Raw genomic sequence first — 24,913 nt, 5'->3', positions numbered from 1 at the left:
GGGGGGGGGGGGGGAGAAATCTGCCAACCAAGAATACTATTATCTGGGAAAACCATCATTTAAAAATGAAGAAGACCTTCCCAGATAAACAAAAGGTGAGGGGGTTTATCACCTGCCTTGCAAGAACTTCTAAAGGCAGTCCTCCAAGCTGAAATGCTAGACAGCAACACAAGCACATATGAAAATATATAGCTCTGGTAAAGGTAAATGTATAGACAAATACAGAATCCTGTAACACTTTAATTGGGGGTACATACATCATTTTTAATTCTGGTATATAATTTAAAAGATGAAAACATAAAAAATAACTATAACTGCAAAATTATGTTAATGTAAACAAAATACAAAAATATGTAATTTGTGAAATTAATAACAAAGGGAGGATGTAAAGGAATAGAGTTGTTGTGTAACTGAAGTAATTTGTTACAGTTTAAAATAGGTTGCTATATTTCATGTAATCCCCATGGTAACCATAAAGAAAATACCTACAAAGAAGACGCTCATAAGAAAATGAGAAAGTAATCAAAGCATGTCACTACAAAAAAAAAATCAATGAAACACAAAAGACAAAAGAGAAGAGGAACAAAGTAAGTATTAATACAAGACATACAGAAAACAAAATGGCATACAGCTAAAGCAGTAGAACTGTATGGCATTAAATGCTTGTATTAGAAAACATAGGCTCCAAACAAATTATCTAAGGTTTTTCTCTTCAGAAAATAGAAAAAGAAGTATAAATTAAATCCAGTGTAAGCAGAAGGAAAGAAATGAAGCTAACATCATAAATTGGTGAAATACAAGACAATTACTAGATGAAAAAAAAATCAATGAAATAAAAAGCTGGTTCTTTGAAAATATTAATAAAATTAATAAACCATAGCTAAACCAATTAAAGAAAAAAAGAGAAAAAACATAAAATTTCAATATCAGGAACAAAGAAAACACATCAATAAAAATTCCAGATAGTGAAAAAAACAATAAAGAAATGATATAAATAGCTTTATTCTTATAAATTAAAAAATATGACATGAGCCTGCCTTGTGACAAATGACATGGACAAATTCCTTGAGACACACAAACTTCCAAAGTTCACTCATGTAAAAATAGATAACCTGAATAGTCCTATATCTACTAAAGAAATTGAAGTCACTGTTTAAAATCTTTCAACTAGGGAAACTGGAGGCCTAGATAGTTTCACTGGTGAATTCTACAAAACACTGAAAAAGACATAAGATCACATGCCTATATAAACTTTTCCAGAAGATATAAGAGGTGGGAACATTTTTTAACTCATTTTATGAGGCCAGTATTACCCCAATATAAAAACCAGATGAAGCAAATAAAACTTCAGATGAATATCCCTTCTAAATATAGACGTGAGACTCCTCAACAAACATTAGCAAATTAAATACTGAAAAACATAAAAAGGATAATATATCATGACAAAGTGATGTTTATTCTGGCCATGGAAGGTTGGTTCAACATTCTAAAATGAACCAATAAAATTCACTATAACAACAGATTAAACAAGAAAAACTATACGATTATCTCAGTAGATGAAGAAAAACCTTATTTGACAAAATTGAAAATTCAACACCCACTGATGATACCAACTCTAAACAAAGTGGGAAGTAAAAGAAACTTCCTCCATCTGATAAAAGGCATCAAAAAGACCCTCACATCATAATTAGTAATGAAAGACTGAATGCTTTCCTCCATAATCAAAAAGAAGACAAAGATTTACACTCTTACCACTCCTATTCAACATCCTACTAGAGGGCCTAGCCAATATAATAAGTTAAGAAAAAATAAGTAAAAGCCAAATCAACTGGAAAGGAAGAAATAAAACTCTATTCACAGATATAACTGTCTACATAGAAAATCCTGAAGAATCTATAAAAGAGCTAGCTACTAGAACTAATGAGTGAGTTTAGTGAGATCACAGGATACAAGATCAACATACAAAAATTAACTATATTACTATATACTCACAATGAATAATTGTAAGTTGAAAATTTTTGAAAGTACCATTTACAATAGCACCAAAATCATGAAATATTTATGTATAAATCTAATGAAATGTGCAAGACCTATATGCTGAAAATTATAAAACATACATGACAGGGATTTTTTTTAAAGACTAAGTAAGTGGAGAGATATACTGTGGTCATGGATTTGAAAATTCAATTTTTCAAGAGGCAATTCTCCTAAAAATTGATCTATAGATTCACCATAATCTCAGCAGGATTTTTTTTTTTTAACAAACTGACAAGCTTATTCTAAAATGTAAAACAAAGGAACTACGACTAGCCAAAAACAATTGTGAAAAGGAACAAATTTGGAGAATTTACACTGTCTGATTTTAAATAGTACTAAAAACAAAGTGTCATACACCCATAGATCAGTGGAATAGAGCCCAGAAATAATCTCTCACATATATGGTCAATTAATTTTTAACCAAAGTTGAAAGGCAATTCAATGGAGAAATGATAGCCTTCTCAAAAAATGATGTAAGGGCCGGTCAAGTGGCGTGTTGGTTAAGAGCTGGCTTGGGACGCCAGAGGGCACCGGTTCAGATCCCACATATGAGGGCCAGTGACACTACCCTCTACAGCTAAGATGCTGGACAACAGCTCAACCTGGAGCTGGGCTGCCATGAGTCCCCAGTGACAGCGTAGGCTGCAGCCCCTGCTGCAGTGGGTTGCCATGGGCTACCGTGTGTAGCCAGCAGACAGCGTGAGCAGCCAGCAGCCACCATGAGTGGCTGTCCAGAAGCCGGCGACTGATCTGCCTCACCGAGGAAGAGCGCAATGATGGTGCCAACTTGGGCCAGTGAAGCAACATCCTCCACAACTAGACTAAAAACAAAAGGATAGCAACTTGTCTGTTCCCATCCCCCAATTCCCCAATAAAAATATTTTTAAAAAATGTAAAAATAATTGAATGACCTTTTATCCTGTATGAAAAGTAATTCAAAATGGATCCTAGACATCAATTTAAAATATAAAACTATAAAGCCTCTAGAAGAAAATATAGGAGAAAAATCTTTGGGACCTTGGGTTAAACAAAAATCCCAAAGCTAGAACAGAAAAAACATAATCCATAAAATAAAAAAATTTAAAAATGGACACCATCAAAATTGAAAACTGCTGCTTTTCAAAAGTCACTGTCAAGAAAGCAAAAATGTTAACAGAATAATGATTGCAAAACCCATATCTTATAGATTTTTGTCCACAATATATACATAAGAATATCTCGGGCTGGCCGAGTGGCGCGATGGTTAAGAACTGGCTTGGGATGCCAGAGGGCCCCCGTTCGGATCCCACATATGAGGGCCAGTGACACTGCCCTCTACAGCTGGGATGCTGAACAACAGCTCAACCTGGAGCTGGGCTCCCCTGAGTCGCCGGCGATGGCATGGGCTGCAGCCCCTGCTGCAGTGTGTTGCCATGGGCTACCATGTGTAGCCAGCAGCCAGCGTGAGCGGCCAGCAGCCGCAGTGAGTGGCCGTTCAGAGGCTGGTGACTGATCTGCCTCACCCAGGAAGAGCGCAATGATGGTGCCAAATTGGGCCAGTGAGGCAATGTCCTCCACAACTGGACTGAAGAACAAAACAACAGCGACTTGTCTGTTTCCCTTCCTCCAATTCCCCACCGCTGTTCCCATCCCCACAATTCCCCAATAAAAATCTTTAAAAAAATAAAAAACAAAACCACCCAATTTAAAAAATAAATAAATAAGCAAAAGGTTTGAACAGACACTACACAAATAAGATTATATGAATAACAAATAAACACAGTGAAATGCAAACTAAGATCTTAATAAAATACCACTACATGCATACGAGAATGAGGGAAAAACCCACAATACTACCAGGATACAGAACAAATGACACACTCTTATATTGCAAATGAGAATGCAAAATATTGGCTTGTCGGAAAAGTCATGACAAATTTTTGCAACGAAAAACATACAAAAAATACGTCATGACTTTTCCGACAGCCCAATAGAAGGCCATTTTGGAAAATACTAGTTCTGTAGTTTCTTACAAAGATAAACATACTTACCATATGCCTAGCAATTCCACTTTCATTATTTACCCAAAAGAAGTAAAAACAAATGTTCATATAAAAACATGTACACAAATGTTTACACCAGCTTTGTTCATAATTGCTATAACTTGAGAACAATCTAAATGTTCTTCAGCTGGTGAATGGACAAACTGTGGAATACTACTCATCAATCAAAAGAAACCAATTACTGATAACCACAACATATGTGAGATGTGATCAAAAACTATGGTGAATGTGTAAATTTTTTTTTTAATGTATTACAGTAAAAGACACATTGCCATTAATCACCCTCAGAATATTACCCCTCAGTTCGAACACACTTATCCCATCACTCTTGCCACTTTCTGAAGCAATTCTGAAGTCCTCTTTCATGAGTGTCTTTAGTTGCGCTGTTGTGGCTGCCTCAATGTCCTGAATCATTCTGACTTTGGCGAAGAGCCAGAAGTCACATGGTGCCAGATCCATGAGGTAGATGAGGACACACCATAATGTTTTTATTTGACAGAAATTGCCATACCAGAATAACTGAACCAGACGAACTGAACACTAAAACTGGTGGATTTTATCATATGTAAATTACACCTCAGTAAATCTGATTTTCTGAAACACATGGAACAAGAAAAATGAAATTCATTTTCAATGTACACTCCTGTATATTGTCAGTGCTGGTGTCTGACATGCCCTTTGCTACTTGAACCCCCACACCCCTATCTGAAAGAAGGATTATTCTGATCTTTAGGGAACCAAGATCAAAGTCCACCAAGCTTCTACCCTTGAAGGAAACACAGAAACATTAAAATAGTGTTAGTATTTATGAACACCAATTCCTGAAAAAGTCTAAAAGTCCTTATGAAAATGACTAGCATTTTCTAAATTTTAAAGGTAAAGTGCAGATGCAAATTCTGATCATGTCCAGGGATAATACAATTTTTAGCTCTAGCTCTCAGCTGTTGTCCTGATTTTGTGTAAGAAAACTCCACTTAGACTTCATAATTCTATATACCATTCCCATAGCTCCTCCTAGCTACCGCAGCCCCAAGTCTTAAATTCCAGAGATTAGATAAAGCCTCTGTATCACAGCTAATAAGCCTTAATGCTCTTTAAGAGTCAATGCTTTTGACAGGTTTTGCAGAATAAACTTATTTTCCCAGAGTAGTAGATTTTCTTGCCAGGCAGTATTTGATTTCAGAATTGCACTAAGTTCTAGCACTTCAGGTTTCACTACTGCATGCACCTACATTTCAGCAGAGTATTAGGAAATTCTGACCTGGGCTCCAGCCCTTGGGGGTTTGGGTAGAAAACAAACCCCTGTGGAGACTTACACTCACATTTCTGGGGCCTCCACCCTCCCCACCTTCAGGGACCAGGATGCAGTAAATCCTGTCATTAGATTGTTTGTAGTTGAAGAATGGTGGCCAGCAATGTGGCTTTGTTCACTTGTTAATTCACAAGTTTGGCCTCCTGCTTTTGAACAATTCCCGAAAGTAATGATCATTTTCTTTTCAGAAGAAACATGTCTCCAAAGAGCTGAGATTAATTTTTCTACAATGAGGTTTTTTCCTTTTATAAATGGAAAGAAGGAGTTGTAAGAGTTGCTTAGAGGGTACAGTGGCACTAAGGTGAGAAGGTGACTGATCTTACAGACCTTCAGCTTCAATGTCATTTTTAGATGGAAGCTTCTCGGGTTAAATACCACATAATAAACATAACAACTGTTTTAAGTCCAAAAACTATACTTCTTTATCTGACAAAGTCCTGGGCAAATCATGCTGTAAGAAATGTTCTAAGTTTTAAATAAACACCATAATACAAAATTCTATTTACAGTCTAATTGCATGTATGTTAGAGAAAATAAACAGAAGAAATGGAAAGAAGTACAAACACACAAAAATATTAAAACATTTTTGTAATAATGGACCTAAGCAGTATTTCCCTAAACTTTATTTTTCTCTAAAATATATTTTTAACATCCCTGAAGTGTTAGAAACCTAATATATTTTAACAAACACATCATACAACATCAGGCAGGCTTTGATTTAGGGGTGAGGGGTTATTTGTTTGTTTGTTTGGTTGGTAAACAAGGTGAAATGAATATGCATTAGTCACAAAACTTGGAAAATCACATTTGTCAAATGTCGATAAAGAAATATGTGAACATGCCCAAGAAAATCAGTCACAGCCACTAACAAAAATGAAATCTCGATTTTGTTTTCATACTCATTTTTCCTGCTGGTTAGTTTCACTCTCCTACCGAACACCTTCCTTGGAGAATTCTAACAGGATATAGAATGAAATCCAAACTCCTTCTTTTTTTAAGAGAACATTTGAATAGTGCAGCTATGTGCCAGGGACCACTTCAAGCACTTTTTAAATATTAACTCATTTCATCTAAGCAATTCTTCAGGTTAGCACTTAGCATTCCTGACTTGGTTCCACAATACTTCCAGCCTTTCCCCAGCTCTTCTGGGGCCTGGAACCGCCATTCTGCTCGTGGGGCCTGGAACACACTCACAGGCACCCCTTGTCCTCTGCTCACCTCTGCCCCAGCCCCATGCCCCAAATCCACAGGCTCCAAGCCTGTGCTCATTAACTCTTCCCAAATCCTCCTGGTCAGAATTCCTCCCTTCCCTGTCACTCTTTGTGCTGCCAGAAAGACAAACCATTTCTGAAGAACATAATCTCTTCCAGGAATTAAACCTAGTAGAGCTTACATGGTCTTTCTCTTGTCTCCTCTGCCCTCATGGCCTGACTCAGTGCTGTCCTGCGTAACAGAAGCTGGTCAGCACGGAAATGTCACGTAAATACATCCATTTAACCCAGAAAATAAAGACCGACACTAAAGAGAGTCTTCAGCACCTGCGTGCATAGAACATACATTGTCCCATATCATTGGTTTATTGCCCAAATTGTACACAAATGATCACACTATAATTTATTTAATGAAGTTAGTAAGCACATTCTCTGTGCCAAGTATTATGCTGAGCACTTTATATGCATCGGAAGTTAGAATATTCCCCAGAAATTATCCCATAGAAGGACTAGTCTCATATTCAAGTCATTATAAGTAAGGTTCTCACATTGTGGAGGGTTCTCCATTTTTCTGAAAAATAATATGCTGTTTGGGGAAGAAACATTAGCCTGAACTAATTCAATCATGCTAATATAGAAACCATCTAATGAAATCCTTTTTTAAAAATGGAACCAAGAGACAAAGAAATTTAACATAGACATATTAATGATTCCCGGGGCATGATTTTACAACGCTAGTGCTAGAAAAATTGTAAATAAGGTTTGTAAAGATCTCTTAAAAGAAAAAGTAACAACAAATTGGTACGTTGTGGAACCACAAATGGTAAGTATACAAATGCAGGGAGGAAAAAAAAATACTTAAAGGTGTGAGAATTCGTAGTTGAGGCTGGAGGTAAAACTTATAATGCCATCATCATATATGGATTTAAAACAAACTCTGCAGCAAACATCTCAGAAGAAAGCAAAGATGTACTCTGGAAAACTCTGCTTAGAAAAAAGACTCAAAACGGCACTCTAATGAGCACAAACACTGGAATCAGAGATGCCTGTTAAAGAGTTTGAACAAAATGTCTGTGTGAAATGTGAAAAACAAAAATTTACAGTGTTACATATTCATATTTCAGATCACATCACATGTGTCATTATTACATTTCATTTCCATCATGTATATATCATATATCAAATGGACCCCCAAAAGGAATGTGCTTGATCTTCTCATTGGAAAAACAGGGCCTTGCCTTACATCAGAGTCCCCTTAAATGGGAGCATAGCTGGTGCATGGGGTATCACGCCCATTTCACAGATGAGGAAGTGCAGCTCAGACGTTAAGAAATTCGCCAAAGTCACACAGCTGTTTAGAGCAAAGCCGCCGGACAAAGTTCGTGTTCACCCCTGCAGCCTCCATACCAGAGGCTACTGCGTCTTCGCTGATGCCAGGAGCAACATCTAAATTGTTTCCTTGCCCAGCGGGCTCCGCAGAGGAAGCATACACTTCTTAAACACCACGTAGCCTGACCAGGCTGGAAAGCTTTCCCACCATCCTTCCCTAAGGCTTGAAACAGGTGGCCTGCAAAAGCTAATTAAAGAAGCCCTCCGACCCCTTTGAAGACGCCTCAATTTTATACAACCTTTGCCATATAAGATAGAAATTAAAATACTGGAAAGGTATCAGGGGACTGAAAAACAGTCCCCTTCTTGTGTGCTGACACACATTTGTTAAATGAACTCCAGCCTAGATTTCCTGTATTTGACCGGAAGCTCTGAACAGCAGTCGCCGTAACACACTCACATGCAAATGCGTACTCAGTCTTCTTGGTTTGCTCCAATTTTCAGAATAGCCTCACGGTAACCAAATGAGATGCGCAACAAGGCACAAACAAGAATGTGCAAGCATCAGGACACAAAATGTCAAGGGTGGGGGTGGGTACCACCAGGAGTGAGGCTCCTTTTCGTTTCAGGTAGATTTACTTAAATCTTATGGCAGTAAGTGTAACATTTTAAAAGACAAATTTATACCATAAATTTTTTAGGTGATTTATTTAAGCGTTTATTCAATTACATATGAGAACAAGAATATACTAACCTCTCATTCAATAGAAAGATAAAATAAAAGTGTCCAGAAAATCTATTTTTGCTCAAAATCCTAACACCTCTGAAAGATAACATCACAGTGGTTTGAAGAGAGCCCATATAGATGTCCACACGTTTTAACTTCCTTTTATCGCCCCCCGCCCCGTCCTTCCACAGAGATGGAAGAGTCTCTTCCAGCCCTTACGGAAGAGCCTGGCACCCTTAACTCACCTGAATGTGCATGGCGCCCTCTACTGCCTCCTGAATGTTGGAACAACCAGTGATGAGTGACAGCTGCTGTTCAGCACTCAAAGTGCCTTTCAGAGCACCCAACTGCTCCAGCAACTTCATTTCTTTTCTAGAAAGATGGAAAGTGTGATCACTGTGCATTTTCAAAACCAAACTTAAAAACAAAAAAAGTCAACATCACTTCCCGGTAGGGAAATGCCTATCAAAACCACAGTGATATGCCATTTTCACACCCATTACTGGCTACTGCCAAAAGAACAGACAATGACAGGCATGAAGAGGACGTAGAGACCTGAAAGCCTGTGCACCACTGGGACGAGGGTAAAAGGTGCAGACACTGTGGCGAACAGTTTGGTGCTTTCTCCAAAAGTTAAAAATACAACTACCATCTGACCCAGCAACTCTACTTCTGGGGACAGACCCAAAAGAACTGATAGCAGAGACTCAGGTATTTGTACCTCCCCATTCGGTGCAGCACTGTTCACAACAGTCAAAAGACAGAAACAACCCAAGGGTCCATGGATGGATGACGGATAAACAAAGTCCATCTCTACAGTGGATGCTATTCAGCCTTAAAAGGGGAGGAATCCTGACACAGCCTACATCATCCATGAACCCTGAGGTCATTATGCTCAGTGAAATATGCCAGTCACAGGAGGACAAGCACTGTGTGATCCCACTTAGATGAGTCCCCAGAAAGGAATTATTGTCTGATGGGTCCAGGATTTCAGTTTCATAAGATGAAAAGAGCTATGGAGATGGATGGTTGTACAAAAATGTGAATCTACTTTTAACATCACCAAATTGTGCACTTAAATTTATTATGATAGTAAATTTTATGTGCATTTTACAATTACATTAAACAATTTTTTTAAAGGATGAAACAAGGCCCATGGGACATAAAACTGGAAAGCAGTACTTCTTCAGCCTCACCCTTCAGTCAGTCCCTGGGGAGAGGAGTTGAAAGAAGGTACCTTCTAATCAGGACGAGCCAGCGTCCTGGTGTGACCTGTACAATCACACAGGGCCCCGTGCTTGGAGGGCCCTGTGCTGGGTTTAACGCTCTGCTGTCATTAAAATTCTTAATGCATATTGAGCAAAAGGCCCCACATTTTCATTTGTACTCTGCCTCACAAATTAGTTCTGCTGAAAATTCATGACATGTCAAGTAACAAGGCCAAGTGCATATATAAACACACACAGTTGCCTACACAGCAATAATCATGCTTTCCAAAAATTTTGTGGATTTTTTACCAGTGAGTCAAATAATTTTTACCTCCTTTCTCATCACAGTTTTTACCTTTAAGCTGCCAGAGTCCTTCAGCCCAAGAACATATCTCTTCACCTCCCAAATTACATGCTAAGTAGTGTCTTCAGATCCGACTTCAGATCAAACCACTATGCCCGTAATACCTGGTCTCTAACGTATTTTGTGATTTTCAATTGTGAGCTGAACTTTATCTGTGGGAATTCTTTGAGCCTTGGATTTAGGGTCTATTAGTCTGGGGATAATATGCATTTTGCTTCTAACAGGCACTTGGAGACACTACTAACCAAGGGTCCAATCTGAACTCTTGCTTTGCAGTTTTTGAGGTCACACAGGTAGTATGAATTTGGGCTTCAAAACTCTAAGAGGACTGGTTTCTCCCCTCAACCCAGAGTCAAGGCCAAACTAGATGGCCCTCAATGTATGGGCGAGTTACAGCCTTCCTAGTTCTCCATTTCACCAACAATATAGCCCCTGGAGTCCTAGCTTCATTCAGTGATATCCCCTTTGATCTCCATCTTGCACACACTAAGGCTTGCTGTTAGGACCAAAGCTCTAGGTCACCAACACTGGCAAATCCTCGGAGAACAGCTGTACATTTCATGTGTCATTTGGGATCATGCTCCAGATTGGCCGCCGAGAATTTACATTACTTTCTTGCCAGTGCATCTATGCATTATAAAGAAACTCTGAACTATACATTTATTTACTCAATATTTTTAGATATTTGAAGTAGGAAGGATTTTCAGGATACTTACTTTGCCATATTGCCAGAAACTAAACTCTAGACTGTTTCTTTGAAGTCTAATATTCCTAGATACTAGGTGTATTTTATATTTCATAACAAAAGGGAAATATTCACTGTCTTCATTTTTGTAATGATTATAAGTTATTCAATGTGAACATGAGCTCTACTATACAAATAAATTTATAATACACAATTATTAAGTGATTACATTATGGTTCTTGTTCATATGTACAGAAAAAAAATTACTGATTTTTAGGGTTATTACTGCTAAGGCCTAGTCATTTGTTTCTCAGTTTTGCCCATTTGGAAAAATATATATATAAATAATATTTGAATCAAATAAACACTTAGACTTAAAAACAAATGGAGATATTTAAACAAGATGCATCAAAACACAAAGTTTTTTGTTTTTTTGGTTTTTTTTACTTAGTCTAGCTTGTTCCTTTTGGTGATACAGAAATTAAGGCCCAAATTGTTTAGACACGCCCACACACATAAAGCTGCGGGAAGCAGGATGGGACCAAAACCATCTCCTGACTCTCCTTAACCCATTTAATAGGAACAGTTTCCTCTTCCTACGAAACCACAATGGCTCTCTTATTTAAAAAACAAAATATATTCAGGACTACTTGGTACAATTTATTGGCTTAAAATATGAAGATTCAAGGTACCCAATATTCAAGGTACCCAGAAAGGAACTTCCGTGCATTTCCTCCCTCGCAAATGCTGCTGACACCTGAGTCCCAAACCACTGAGCTTGAATTCTGCAGGGCTCCTGTGTTCCCTTCAGGGAACCCCAGGGCACCGAGCAAACCCTCCATCTCCTTTCAGGGTTTCATTACCGGCAGGTATGTCAGGGTGGGTCCCATATGAGCCAATCCTGTGGCTTCCCGGACTGCACCTGAGATGGGAGGCTGAACCAGAGACCACCTGGTGCACAGAAGGACCTGCAGCTTGGCTCCCAAGGGCAGCACAGTGGGAGCCTGTGCTAATGGCACCTGGTCAACTCTCTTGGACAGTTTGAAATGAAGAGCCAGAAAGTGGACTGGTCAAGGGCAGGACAAAGAACAGATGGACAGCACAGTGGTGGCCCTTAGAAAGGCAGGACCTCAGACAAGAACCTGCTATGATACAAACCCCCTAGGTGCCACGAGTTACCAGAGCTGCTGCCTGACCATCAGAGGCTCAGATACCCCTGAACAATGTCCCGCTCCTGTAATAGCAATGGCTTTCTGTACTCCTTCCTTTCTCGCAGCCTCACACTCAGTCCCCATCGAAAGGTGCAATCTAAGTACCTCCACCCTTGAGAACCTGACAGGGCCTAGCACTTACTTTGCTCAGAGATTCGATGGGCCTGTGGGCTGAAGGAAATTACAACACATCTAAACTCCTCGGTTTTGAACTTTGTGATTTATTTAAATTAGAACTGCAGCCTCAGCTAAGGCTGGGAGTCAACAAGACTGGTAAGAGTTAACTACATTGCCCATAAAAATAACCAGAATAAAAATGTTCAAATCTCAGCAAAGCTGTTTGTAGCTACCAAACAAAAGAAATCACTTCAGGTGAGTTGATAAATGTTTGCTACCACAGAGAAACAAGTAAAAAATTTAATAGAGTGTTTCTGTTCCTTTTCTAGAACTATTTTCTTTTCATAGCTTATTCTGTGAAATTTTTTTTAAAAATGGAGAAAGAATAATAAACATCTCCATATTTCTATTGGGCTGTCGGAAAAGTCATGACACATGTTTGCAACAGATGGCACTAGTTCATTTTTTGGAAGTACTAGAGTCATTTGCATCTATGTTATTGCTATGTCATTTGACAGCTGACAGTTCTAGCTTCATTCTAAAAAAAATTGAGCGATTTGGTTGAGTTTTGGAGATTTTACAACAANGAAGTACTAGAGTCATTTGCATCTATGTTATTGCTATGTCATTTGACAGCTGACAGTTCTAGCTTCATTCTAAAAAGAAACTGAGCGATTTGGTTAAGTTTTGGAGATTTTACAACAAGTTGAAGATGAAAGACTAAACTGTGCATTTTTGCCATATTTTACTGTTTTACTTCCATAAAGGGAAGAACGCGCATCAAGCTTGTGAAAAGTTGCATACAGTTTACAGTGACAATGCTCTACAAGAACGTCAGTGCCAACGATGGTTCATGAAATTCCGTGCCGGTGATTTTGATCTCAACGACAGCCCTCGGTCAGGAAGGCCCACCGAGGTTGATGACGACAAAATAAAGGCATTGATGGAGTCGAACCCATGTTACACACACGAGAGATTGCAGAAACACTGAACATCCATCATTCAAGCGTTCATGACCACCTGAAGAAGCTGAGATACGTAAGCAAGCTCGGTATTTGGGTTCCGCATGAACTCAAAGAAGTTCATTTGATGGCGCCTATAAACATCTGCAATATGCTCATTAAATGTAAGGAAAAGGATCCTTTTTTGAAGCGACTGATAACTAATGATGAGAAGTGGATTGTTTACAACAATGTGGTGCGCAAATGGTCTTGGTCCCGACATGATTTGCTTCAAACGGCATCGAAAGCAGACATTCATCAGAGGAAGGTTATGCTCTCATTCTGGTGGGATTTTAAAGGTGTTGTGTTTTTCTAGCTCCTACCAAGGAACCAAACAATCAATTTGAATGTCTACTGTTGGCAATTGGACAGTTTGAATGAATTCATCATCCAGAAATGTCCAGAGCTTGTTAACTGTAAAGGAGCTGTGTTCCATCATGACAACGCGAGAACAAACACAAGTTTGATCACCAGTCAAAAATTATTGGAGCTGGGATGGGATGTGTTGCCACACCCACCATACTCGCCTGACCTTGGGCTGTCAGACTTCCACTTGTTTCGCTCTCTTCAAAACTCCTTGCGTGGTATAATGTTCAATTCAGATGAGGCTGTAAATCAGCACTTTGTTCAGTTTTTCACAAATAAAGACAGGTCCTTCTATGAACGAGGAATTATGAAGCTCACTGAAAGATGGCAAAAGGTTATCGAACAAAACGGGCAATATATCAGATTGATCTTTGTTCTTTATATAAATGACCTTTGAAAAACATAGACAAAATACATCATGACTTTTCTGACAACCCAATATCTGATCAAGAATTAACAACCACCAATCCTAACATATTTGCTTCTCGTCATATTTTTAAATTAAAAAGAAAATTGAAGTTTCTTTAGCCACCATCTCACACAACTATTTTCTGCTGAGCTCATATAGGGTTTTTAATGCCCAAACCCAATGACATAATAATGGCTAACCATTTGTCCTGAGGAGTTAATGTGCTCAGAGGCACCTGCTTTAAGCTTCTGGAGGCCAAAGCAAACTTTTGGACTTTCTACCAAATGTCCTGAGTCAGATGAGGTCAAATAAATAGGAATACAGGGAGCCTCTTGTTCCTTAGATGACCTACTGTTTTGAGACCTTCCCAGGGACATCCCTCTGCAGCCAGGAAGAAGGAGGCCACGTGGGGACAGGGAGGTGTACTGGAACAGCCACAACTAATGGTTCTTGCAAACTAGACTCAAGCAAAGAATCTACAAAAGAGATTTGGCCTCAAGGCCCTTTCCCCAGGGCAGGCAGATGACAGATGCAGTACACACAAGCCTGCTGGGCAGCCATACACAGAGGCCCTGCAGTGCAGTATCCCAAAGGAAACCCATAACAAAGCCTGGGAGGGGCTTTCACACACACTCAGGGCCCTCCTTCCCTTCAAGCTCAACAAACCCACATGCCACAAATCAAACCCAGACATTTGGCAATGTTTTGTCCCAGGTAGACTCGTTCCTATATTTTTCATGCAGTATTTTGGAGGAACTTCTACTTCAAGCTTTGCAGATGTACATGAACACCTGGAAAGCACAGGACTCCCAACCACTTTTCCGCACCCCACGCATGGCCAAATGCTGCAGCCCCACGTCCTTAACAATGAAGAGCCCTCTAGTTCAAAGCCCTGTGGTAAGCAGCTGCAGCACACCAGTCTTACCTCTCGAGGTCAGCCTAGCACTAGGACACAAAATAGTATCTGCAGGCTAACTGAAGCAAAGTTAAATTTTTATTTAAAATTGGAGAAAAGGAAGTGTTAACAATTATCAGTGTAAGGTAGGATATGAGTGGTTTTTTTATAGTTCTGTTTTTGACGTTTTATTCAAAAGGAGCATTGATTAATTTAAAAAGGTAAAGACAATGGAGAAAGTGGAATCCTTGTGCACTACTGGTGGGATTGTAAAATGGTGCAGCTGCTGTGGTAAATGGTATGCTACTTCTTCAAAAAATTAGAAATCACCATATAATCCAGCAATCCTGCTTGTGGGTCTATAGCCAAAAAATAAAAGCAGGGACTTGAAGGGATATTTCTACACCCATGTTCATAGCAGCATTATTCACAATTGCCAAAAGGTAGAAGCAACTCAAATGTCCATAAATGGATGAATGGATAAACAAAATATGGCATAAACATACAATAAATACATTCAGCCTTAAAAATGAAGGAAGCTCTGACCTCTGTTACAACATGGTTGGACCTTAAGGTCATTATGCTACATGAAATAAGCCAGACACAAAAATACAAATACTGTGTGATTCTACTTTGTATGAGATACTTAGAGTCAGATTCATAGAGATGGAAAGTGGAATAGGGGTTGCTGGGGGTTTGGGGGAGGGGCATAAAGGGTTGGTGTTTAATGGGTACAGAGTTTCAGTTTGGGAAGATGGAAAGTTCTGGAGATGATGTTGGTGATAGCTGCAAAACAGTGTGAGTGTTCTTAATGTTGCTGAACTGTACACTTAAGGAAGGTAAATTTTATGTTATGTGTTTTTTACAATTAAAAAAAGAAAAACAAAGACAATATATTTTCTTTATTAAAGGAGTGGTTGCTTTAAGTGGCATTAAATTTTATTTAAACTTGAATCTTCTAGAAGGTAAATGAGAATAAAAGTCAAGCAAGGTCAAAACTCCATATGAACTAGAATTCAGAAATAAATTGATTTAGGGACCACCTTGTAGATTTTGTAGAATGAGTTAGAAAATTACCTTAGTTCATATCATTCCAATTGATTCATGTAATAATATAGACCTTGGACTTTCAATTATACATAGTGGATAAAACACACATATTTACCTCTGCTTCCTCCAGAAACCTCAATAAAACCAGACTAAAGGAATCATCTTTTCCTTTTAAAGATTTTATTGGGAAATTGGGGAAGGGGAACAGTGTTGGGGAATTGGGGAAGGGGAACAGACAAGTTGCTGTCCTTCAATCTTAGTTGTGGAGGGCGCAGCTAGCTCAGCTCCAAGTCCAGTCACCATCCAGCCACCCGTCAAGCAGCTCACGGAGGTTCAGCTTAAGGTGTTGTGTTCAGTCTTAGCTGCAGGTGGCCGTAGCCCACCATCCCATGTGGGAGTCAAACCAGAAACCTTGTTGCTAAGAGCACATACCCTAACCACTGAGCCATCGGCCACCCATCGGCCACCCATCAGCAGCTCAGGGCAGCTCAGGTTGGGTGCAGCTCACTGGCCCATGTGGGAATCGAACCAGCAACCCTGTGCTCAGAGCTCGCACTCTTAACCAACTGAGCCACTTTGCCGGCCCTAAAGGAATCATCTTAACTAGACTTACTGTGATGATCATCTCACAATATATACAAATATGGAATCATTATATTGTACACCTGAAACTAGTATGATGTTATATGTCAATTATACCTAAATAAAAAAATTAAAAATATACGCACACAAGGTGAAAGGCGTTTTTTGGAAGGTGGAAAAGTGGTGTGTAAATAACTGAGTGGAGTGGATAAAGCTGAAATTTCCATATCGGGAAAGAAAAATGCCAGCGAGAAGCAAGTCAGAGTGTCTCCCAATGGACCTGGCAAAGGTCAGAGTCTGCAGACACCAGACAAGCCATGGCGTGAGTGAGGAGGACCTTGAGGGCAGGAAGCCATGAATCCCTTCATCCCCACTCCGACAGAAATCCAACCAGAAAACGCCAGACACATGTGAGGGCATGACGTGCTGTAGGACACAGGGTCAAGATCAAGTTACACACTGAATGGTGAGAACACTACACACACACACACACACACACACACATACACACCACCAGGCGCTTTCCTTAGATGAGGGACTATAATGTTGGATAGAGCTTGGCAGGTTTTTTTCTGGAGACACTGAGGCGTCAAAGAGAAGAGACGCAGGTACTGATAGTTGCAGATAGTGAGAAAGCTAGACCCCTGCCAACCACTCTGACAGATGCCCAGCGGCTGTTGCCTGGGCCACGCAGCAGGTCCTATAGAGTTGGTCAGTGCCTCCTTCTCAAGTACGATACAGCATTACTTGTCACCAGACAGTCTCTAACGATAGAGGGAGGCCAAAACTAAAGCAAAATGTATGGAACCATATATGGACCTGTGAGAACACCATAGCGATGCAAAGAGTGAAAGAAAGTCAGAAACTGTAGTATCCTCCCAAAGACTGGACCAGGTATTACATCCAGGACTCGGTGATAAGACAGAGTAAGAAAGACAGACAGACTGACAGAGAGAAAGAAACTAGAAATGAAATTCATAGTGGTTAAAATGGAAGTTTTAATAAAAGGGCTGGAGGGTAAATCTGGAAATCTGAGGAATAAGAATGGAAAGACAAAGAGATGGCCGACAGGAAAGAGCACATAAGAAAATTAAAGGACTTTCCTACATGTTCCGACATCTGACTAGTAGGGGTTCTGGAAAGAGCTGTTGGGGAAGAAAGGTAACTGGAATAGAACCATCATTTGAACTGCCCTAATGACAGCCAAGTGACAGCATGATCAGTGAGCACACAGATAAGTCAGGTTCAACGACTCTGCTAAACCTTTGGCCCAGGAGAGGACAAAACGAAAGGGGTAGGGAGGAAATTAGCCAAGAAATAATACAAAAATATTTCTCAAACAGAGGAATATGTTTCCAAATCAGGTATCAAGTCTGAGTGTAGGGGGCTGGGACAGGAACTGTGGGTCTGGGCTACAATCCTGGTAATAACAGCTGTCTTTGTGTGTGTATTTCTTCAATGACAATTTGTGAAATATAAGAATCTAGGTCCTTAGCTATTTCAGAGGGGCTTTAATATGCAATTTATAATTTTGGGTGACCTCTTCCCTTCCAGCCCCTGGCAGAGCAGTGCTCGGTGCCCCCATGTACTCCCCTCTTGGGCAGGGACCAGTTAGGAGAACAGGAGGCCAGAATCTCTTCCAGGCAGGGTGCCCGTGTGTGTCACCTGCTGCATGGTGATGCTGTGCTGTCCCAGTTCCCTGACCTGGCTCTGTCTCTGCTACCGAGGCCCAAGCAGACTCGTCTGAGAGCCCCAGGATTCCAACCACACATGCCAGCTGCACACGGGATGGACGCTCCACAAAACCCTGAATTCAGTGCCTGCGATATGAAAGTGCAGGACCATCCACCAGCGCGGTCCATCTCCTGCCGTGGAACACTTTTTTCTCATTTTTTCACTGAACTTTTATCATTTTCAACGTTTTTGAAGTGGGGAGGAAAAGGGGGGCAGAGTACCAAACATTTGATTAAAAAGAGTAGCCTCAGACTTTGTTTGTGTGACATTACTGTTGTTAAAATCTTGACTTCCACCAAAGACAGTCCCCAGTTCCCCAAGGGCGCGCCTCTCCCCTACCCCACTATTCACATGGTTACCAGACCAGCACCCACTCCAACACCATAATCTGAAAATCTCTCAGTGACATACAAGGTGTGATCAAACAATACAGTGAATGTTTAAATTAAAACAAAATATTATTACCGTAAAAGACACATTGCCATTATTACCCCTCACTTTGAACACACTTATCCCATCATTCTGGCCACTTTCTGCAGCAATTCTGGGTCCTCTTTCATGAATGTCTTTAGTTGCGCTATTGTGGCTGCCTTGGTATCCTGAATCATTTTGACTTTGGGGAAGAGCCAGAAGTTGCATGGTGTCAGATCCGGTGAATAAGGTGGATGAGGACACACTATAATGTTTTTATTTGACAGAAATTGCCATATACCAGAAGCGATGTACGACATGGAGCACGGTTATGATAAAGGATGATTCACGGCACACTTTAAAACACACCTTCTCTAAACTGTAGCTCACACCCAACTGACTGCACCAAACAAGTTGAAACTTGTCACACACTGTTACTAAGGTTTGATGCGCTACTTCCCATATCGAAGATCCCTGCCTTTCTGCTGGATGGCACTCAGCAGCAGCGTTCGCTGTATTTTGTGATCACAACAGAAAGGCTCCATGTCACACATCGCTTCTAGAATGGAAATTTCTGTCAAATAAAAACACTACGGTATGTCCTCATCCACCTTAGTCACCAGATGTGGCACCGTGTGACTTCCGACTCTTTCCCAAAGTCAAAATGACCATGAAAGGTAAATGTTTTGACATCGAGGCAACTAAAGACACTCACAAAGACACTTCCAGTACTGCCTCAGAAAGTGGCAAGAACGATGGGATAAGTGTGTTTGAAGCGAGGGGGAGTATATTGAGGAGGATTAATGGCAATGTGTCTTTTAGTGTAATGAATTTTTTTAAATTTAAACATTCACTGTATTTTGTGATCACACCTCGTATATAAATATACTGTGGAAAGAAAGAAAACTCCCTCCATTTCTCCCCGAGGACGGCTGAGGTTCACTGCCTGGCCCTAGGACTCCACCCCGCAGGCCATCACCGGCCACCATCTCTCCACCCATCTCCTGGGCTCTCAGTGGGACTCAGCTGGGCGGGGAGATACTTAAGGAGCACTGGGCTGTTTAGGTCTCATGTCTGTCGACCTCACCAATGTTTTCACTGGAGAATCAGGCATTAGCCCAGTTAATAAAAGTGCACTTTGACTCCTAGCTGTCATTGTCAGAAACGTCACAGGAAGACAACCCACACCACCGCTGAGTCCACACCCTTTGTAGCAGGTAAGCCTCACAGCCCACTTTCACTGTTAGTGAGTATCTACAGGTACACAGGAGCATAATACACCATGTACCCTCAAAATGGTCAACAGTCACTCTTCAGCCGACCATCTAGACAAAAAGGAATCTGATGGTGCCCCGGTTTTTTAAATGTACAATTAGCATATGTAACTTTTACAAATCACATAAAGTAAAGCTATTTCTGTTTGGGAAGAAAGATAAATAAGTAAAATGAAGCAATCATTTGATCTGTCCTAATGACAGCCAAGTGACAGCATGATCTGTGAACACATAGATAAGTCAGGTAGAATGACCAAGCTGAACTCTTGGCCCATGGGTGTGAACTTTTAGCAACAGGACTTGTGGTCACTTCTGAACTTTTCAGTCCAGTTAGGTTTAGTCAACCACTTCCCTTGCACCCTACTTCTGGGGGCACTTGAATGAAACTATTAACATCAGGTTCCTGCCGGAAACAGTGAGTCTAATTTACTGTCCTTCAATAAAACTGAAAAAAAGTCTCCATGAATGTCTTATACATTTTTCTTATATTTATACCTAGATTGCATACATTTGTTTTGTAATTGTAGGAAATTTTTTTTAATTTATTTTTTATTATTATTAGTTTCAGGTGTACAAAACAATGCAATAGTTATCCTTTTTACCCATCACAAAGTAACAACCCCCCTCCCCCCATCTACTGCCCTCCCACCCCCGATATCATACTTATCTATTACAATTCCACTGACTCCATTCCCACACTCTACTCCACATCCCGTGACTATATGTATATATAATTATAGTTTACATACAATATTATTCAACATCAGCTTCAGATATATAGTGCGGTGGTCAGGCCTCTACGCCATCTATGAAGTGGTCTCCCTAACAAGATATGAGTCCCTCTAGTCCCCTAAAAAATATTTACAACATTATTGATTATATTTGCCAGACTGTCTTTTCTATCCCTGAGGCCATATTGTAATTACCAATTTGTATTGTCCAGTCTCTTCCCCTTCTCCTTCATCCCCACCCCCTCCCAACTAGCAACCATCAGTTTTTCTGTAGGAAATTTTTAATTGTGTTTTCTAACTGTGTATGTACAGAAATATAGTTGATTTTTTTTCCACCTGATATGTATTTTCCCCAGCCTTGCAATTTTACCAACAAAGTTTATGTTAGAATTTCACTAATGAGGGTTTCCAAGGTCAAGCTACCTTTCTATTATGAGATTTAAATATGTTAAGCTTTAAGTTACTCATTTTGCCACCCTGTTAGAAAAAGATTAGTCTTCAATGACAACTTTTTTGTTTTATTTTTTTTTAATTCACTAAGATCTCTTGGCAGGGTATGAGTTGTAATAATTTCTTTATTCTTCTAATGTTTTAATATTTTTTTTAAAAATCAATCTCAGTTTAAGTTAACTTTTACAAGTTTAGAGTCAAGATGTACCATTTCTACTCATTTAAGATTAGTGTTTAATAGGTCTAACATACACAGAATTTTCATGCAGAGATAATGAACTCTAACATTTTACTTTCTCTTACAAAATGTTCAGAAGAATCTGAACGTGGGAAGTGAACCAAACTGGGAGGGTGGAACTGATGACAGGAAAAGATGGAAAAATATGGCCAGAAGAACTGCCTTTTGAGGCTCTAAAAAAGTTTCCTATCACTCAGTTCACACAATTACTAAGCTGGTGCCTATGATGTTCCAGGATCTGGGGACAAGAAACTGCATGTGGCTATTTCTGTGCCCACACAGCTCACACAGAGGTGACACAACATTTAACTACCAAGGGACACTAAGAGTCCTCATGCAGCTCACAGCCTAGTGTGATGGATGAAGACCACAAAGCGGGGTGTCATCAAAGGACACCCACAGGGCACAGCTGTTTTGACCCTCTGTCAATTCACCCCAGTCAAGAAAATATATTGTTCATACTTCTTGACAAAAGGTTCTCCGTATACCTCATGCCAAATATGTGATTGGGGACATTTTAATCTTGGGTCCCTGAACACTAAGTTCTATGGCCGATATGCAGTGTTGTTGACATTAGCCAACGTCATTGGTAACCTGCAAGTCGACAGTTTACTGACTGAAAAAAGCAGCAATAATTCTTTCCTGGCTGTAAAAAAATGCTGAAACTCAGAACTCATTTTATTGACCAAAATAATTACAAAAATAAGGTTTGGCCTCAATCCTCTTAACCTGGTCTCTCTGTACAGGAATGGCACATTTGAAAATCTTATGATTTAAGAAAGGAAAGCAGGTGAGTCACAAGACCAAAAACCTAGTACTCCCCAGGGGGGCAACATGACACGGCTAAACCTGATTGTCCTGAAGCTCTCTGCACACAATAATTTGAGAAAAAAGAGGCAGTCGGTCACAAGGCGCTGTAAGATCCTTACTTCCAGTTAAAGAAATACAACCAGTTTTCTACATACTTAAGCTAACTCAGAGTAAATGTGAGTGAGTTATAAAAATTCAGTCACTGCTATTGAGAAAAGAGCTGTGAGTGCTCTTTTTAAGTCTTAGACACATAAGAATCCAGTGTGTTTGCTTTCGCTACAATAAGGCTGCTAATAGTAATAAGTCATTTGGGATTTTTTTGGTTCAAAATTCTTACAGATTGATATCTAAAAGGTCAATCTAATCAGGCACCATTAACATTCAGAAATATTAACTTTTCATTAAGCAAAGTAGTAGGTTAACGGGAAAACCTTTGACGTGGCCTAAAAAAGAAGAAAAAGAAATCTTACCCACAATTTCTCCATGTACTCCCTGATGCCTGAAACAGCTTTAAAAATGGTCAAAACCTTTAATGACACAACTAAAAAGTTAGGCCTAAAATACGTATGCCCCAAGAAATAGAACAAAGAACTTTTCAGTTAGGAATCTTAATTTGCTTTTGGTTACAAGTGAGTTGGAATTGGCTTTACTAAATAAAAGAGAAAATGATAATAGAGCTAAAAATGTAGCATAGAGGTCAGCAAACTATATACAGAGGGTGACAAAAACATGTATACACATTTTAAGAAAGGAAAAATCTGTATTAAAATTGTAATACTCAATATATACCGATAGCAAAAAATGAATACATGTCACATTTGACTTCTGCAGTTACAAGAGGTGCTCAAAGTGGTTACCATCAGCGTCCAGACATTTCTGATTATGGCAAACCACTGCTTGAGCAACACTGACCAAAGTGTCCACTTGTATTGCTGTGCATACTGTTTCAATTTCTTCCCAAAGTACCACCAGTATAGCCGGTTTTCTATGGTACAACACATCTTTTAAGGTCCCCCATAGGTAGAAGTCAAGGGGTGTTAAGTTAGGAGAACGTAGGGGAAACTCAACCACACTTCTTCGTCCTATCCATTGTCCTGGCAAATTCTCATCGAGGTAAACTCTCACATCCCGGTGGAAGTGCAGTGGGGCGCCACCTTGTTAGAAGTAAAATCGATCATTCCCAAAAACATCTTTTGGGAGAACACCATACTACACATTGCTACCATAATTCAATTCAACTTCAAAAAGTAATACATAGATAACATCTCTTAAAATGTGTATACATTTTTTGCACACACCCCACCCCACCCCCAGTATATAGCCCACTGGTCAAACCTGCTCCGCTCCACTGCCCATTATTGTGATAGGAGTTTTTATGTATTGAAATAGTTGGAAAAAAATCAAAAGAATAATAACACTTTCTGACATTTGAAAATTATATGAACTCCAAAGTTCTGTGTTAATTCATTAAATTCTTTTGGAATATAGCCATGCCCACTTGTCTACAGATTGTCTATGGCTACTTTCACTCTAGAAGGAGTTGCTACAGAGACCATATGACCTGAAAAGCCTAAAATATTTACTACCTGCACTTTACAGAAAAAGGCTGGGCTGGCTTAAAGCATGACTGAATCAGAGGTTCAGGAGTCTCCTCTTCCCCACGCTGTGCTCTCCGCCAACATTGGGCCAGTTATTGAGCTAGTATCTTTCAGCCCCAAACCCACCTACCAGAATCACTATCACCAGAAAACCAATGAAAAGTTCAGACCTGCTGAAAAGCAGTATCACCACCTGAGGGTATGAGGCCAGCATTACTATCAGCTACCATTTCCAAATGGGGTTGCTGTGCTCACACTTACACAAACCACTTAATGGGTGAATAAAGGGAAAATTTAACTAAGTAGATGTAATTTTACTTAGTTAGATATACCATAAATTCCTTAAAGTTCTTTATAACTATGTTCCCTTTATGATTTTTTTCATTATCACCAAATTACTTCTTGTGACACTGCCCCCACCCCAGTCAAAAATCCACATATAACTTTTGACTCCCCTAAAATTTTTTTTTTTTTAAGATTTTTTTTTTAATTGGGGAATTGGGGGGATGGGAACAGTGCTGGGGAATTGGGGGAAGGGGAACAGACAAGTTGCTGTCCTTTTGTTCTTCAGTCTAGTTGTGGAGGGTGTTGCTTCACTGGCCCAAGTTGGCACCATCATTGCGCTCTTCCCGGGTGAGGCAGATCAGTCGCCGGCTTCAGGACGGCCGCTCACTGCGGCTGCTGGCCGCTCACGCTGGCTGCTGGCTACACACGGTAGCCCCTGGCAACCCACTGCCACAGGGGCTGCAGCCTACGCCATCGCCGGCGACTTATGGCAGCCCAGCTCCAGGTTGAGCTGTTGTCCAGCATCTTAGCTGTGGAGGGCAGTGTCACTGGCCCTCATATGTGGGATCCGAACCGGGGCCCTCTGGCGTCCCAAGCCAGTTCTTAACCATCGCGCCACTCGGCCTGCCCGACTCCCCTAAAATTTTAATTGTCCCTCAGTAACCATGGGAGATTAGTTCCGCTACAGATACCAAAATCTTCAGATGCTCAAGGCCCCTGTATAACATGGTGTAGATCGATGCATATAGTTGACCCTTCACATCCTCAGACTCACCATCGTGGACTGAAAATAGTACAGTAAGTCCCCGACTTACGAACATTCGAGTTGCGAACTT

General features: G+C 40.1%; 1 protein-coding gene across 3 annotated transcripts in view; it reads right to left on the bottom strand.

Annotated features, from left to right (window-relative positions):
• The window catches only part of CRYL1 (crystallin lambda 1), a 124,062-nt gene that overhangs the window by 84,187 nt on the left and 14,962 nt on the right, over positions 1–24,913 (bottom strand). For all 3 annotated transcript variants that reach the window (XM_019652368.1, XM_019652367.1, XM_019652369.1), the window contains one exon: positions 8,904–9,030. In XM_019652368.1, the coding sequence (XP_019507913.1) occupies positions 8,904–9,030 (127 nt within the window). The remainder of the gene's footprint in view (positions 1–8,903; positions 9,031–24,913) is intronic.

The sequence above is a fragment of the Hipposideros armiger genome, unplaced genomic scaffold (genome assembly GCF_001890085.2).
Source record: "Hipposideros armiger isolate ML-2016 unplaced genomic scaffold, ASM189008v1 scaffold_178, whole genome shotgun sequence".
Lineage (NCBI taxonomy): Eukaryota > Metazoa > Chordata > Mammalia > Chiroptera > Hipposideridae > Hipposideros > Hipposideros armiger.
The sequence above is the reverse complement of the archived record's forward strand: the minus strand, read 5'-3'. Positions and strand labels throughout refer to the sequence as shown.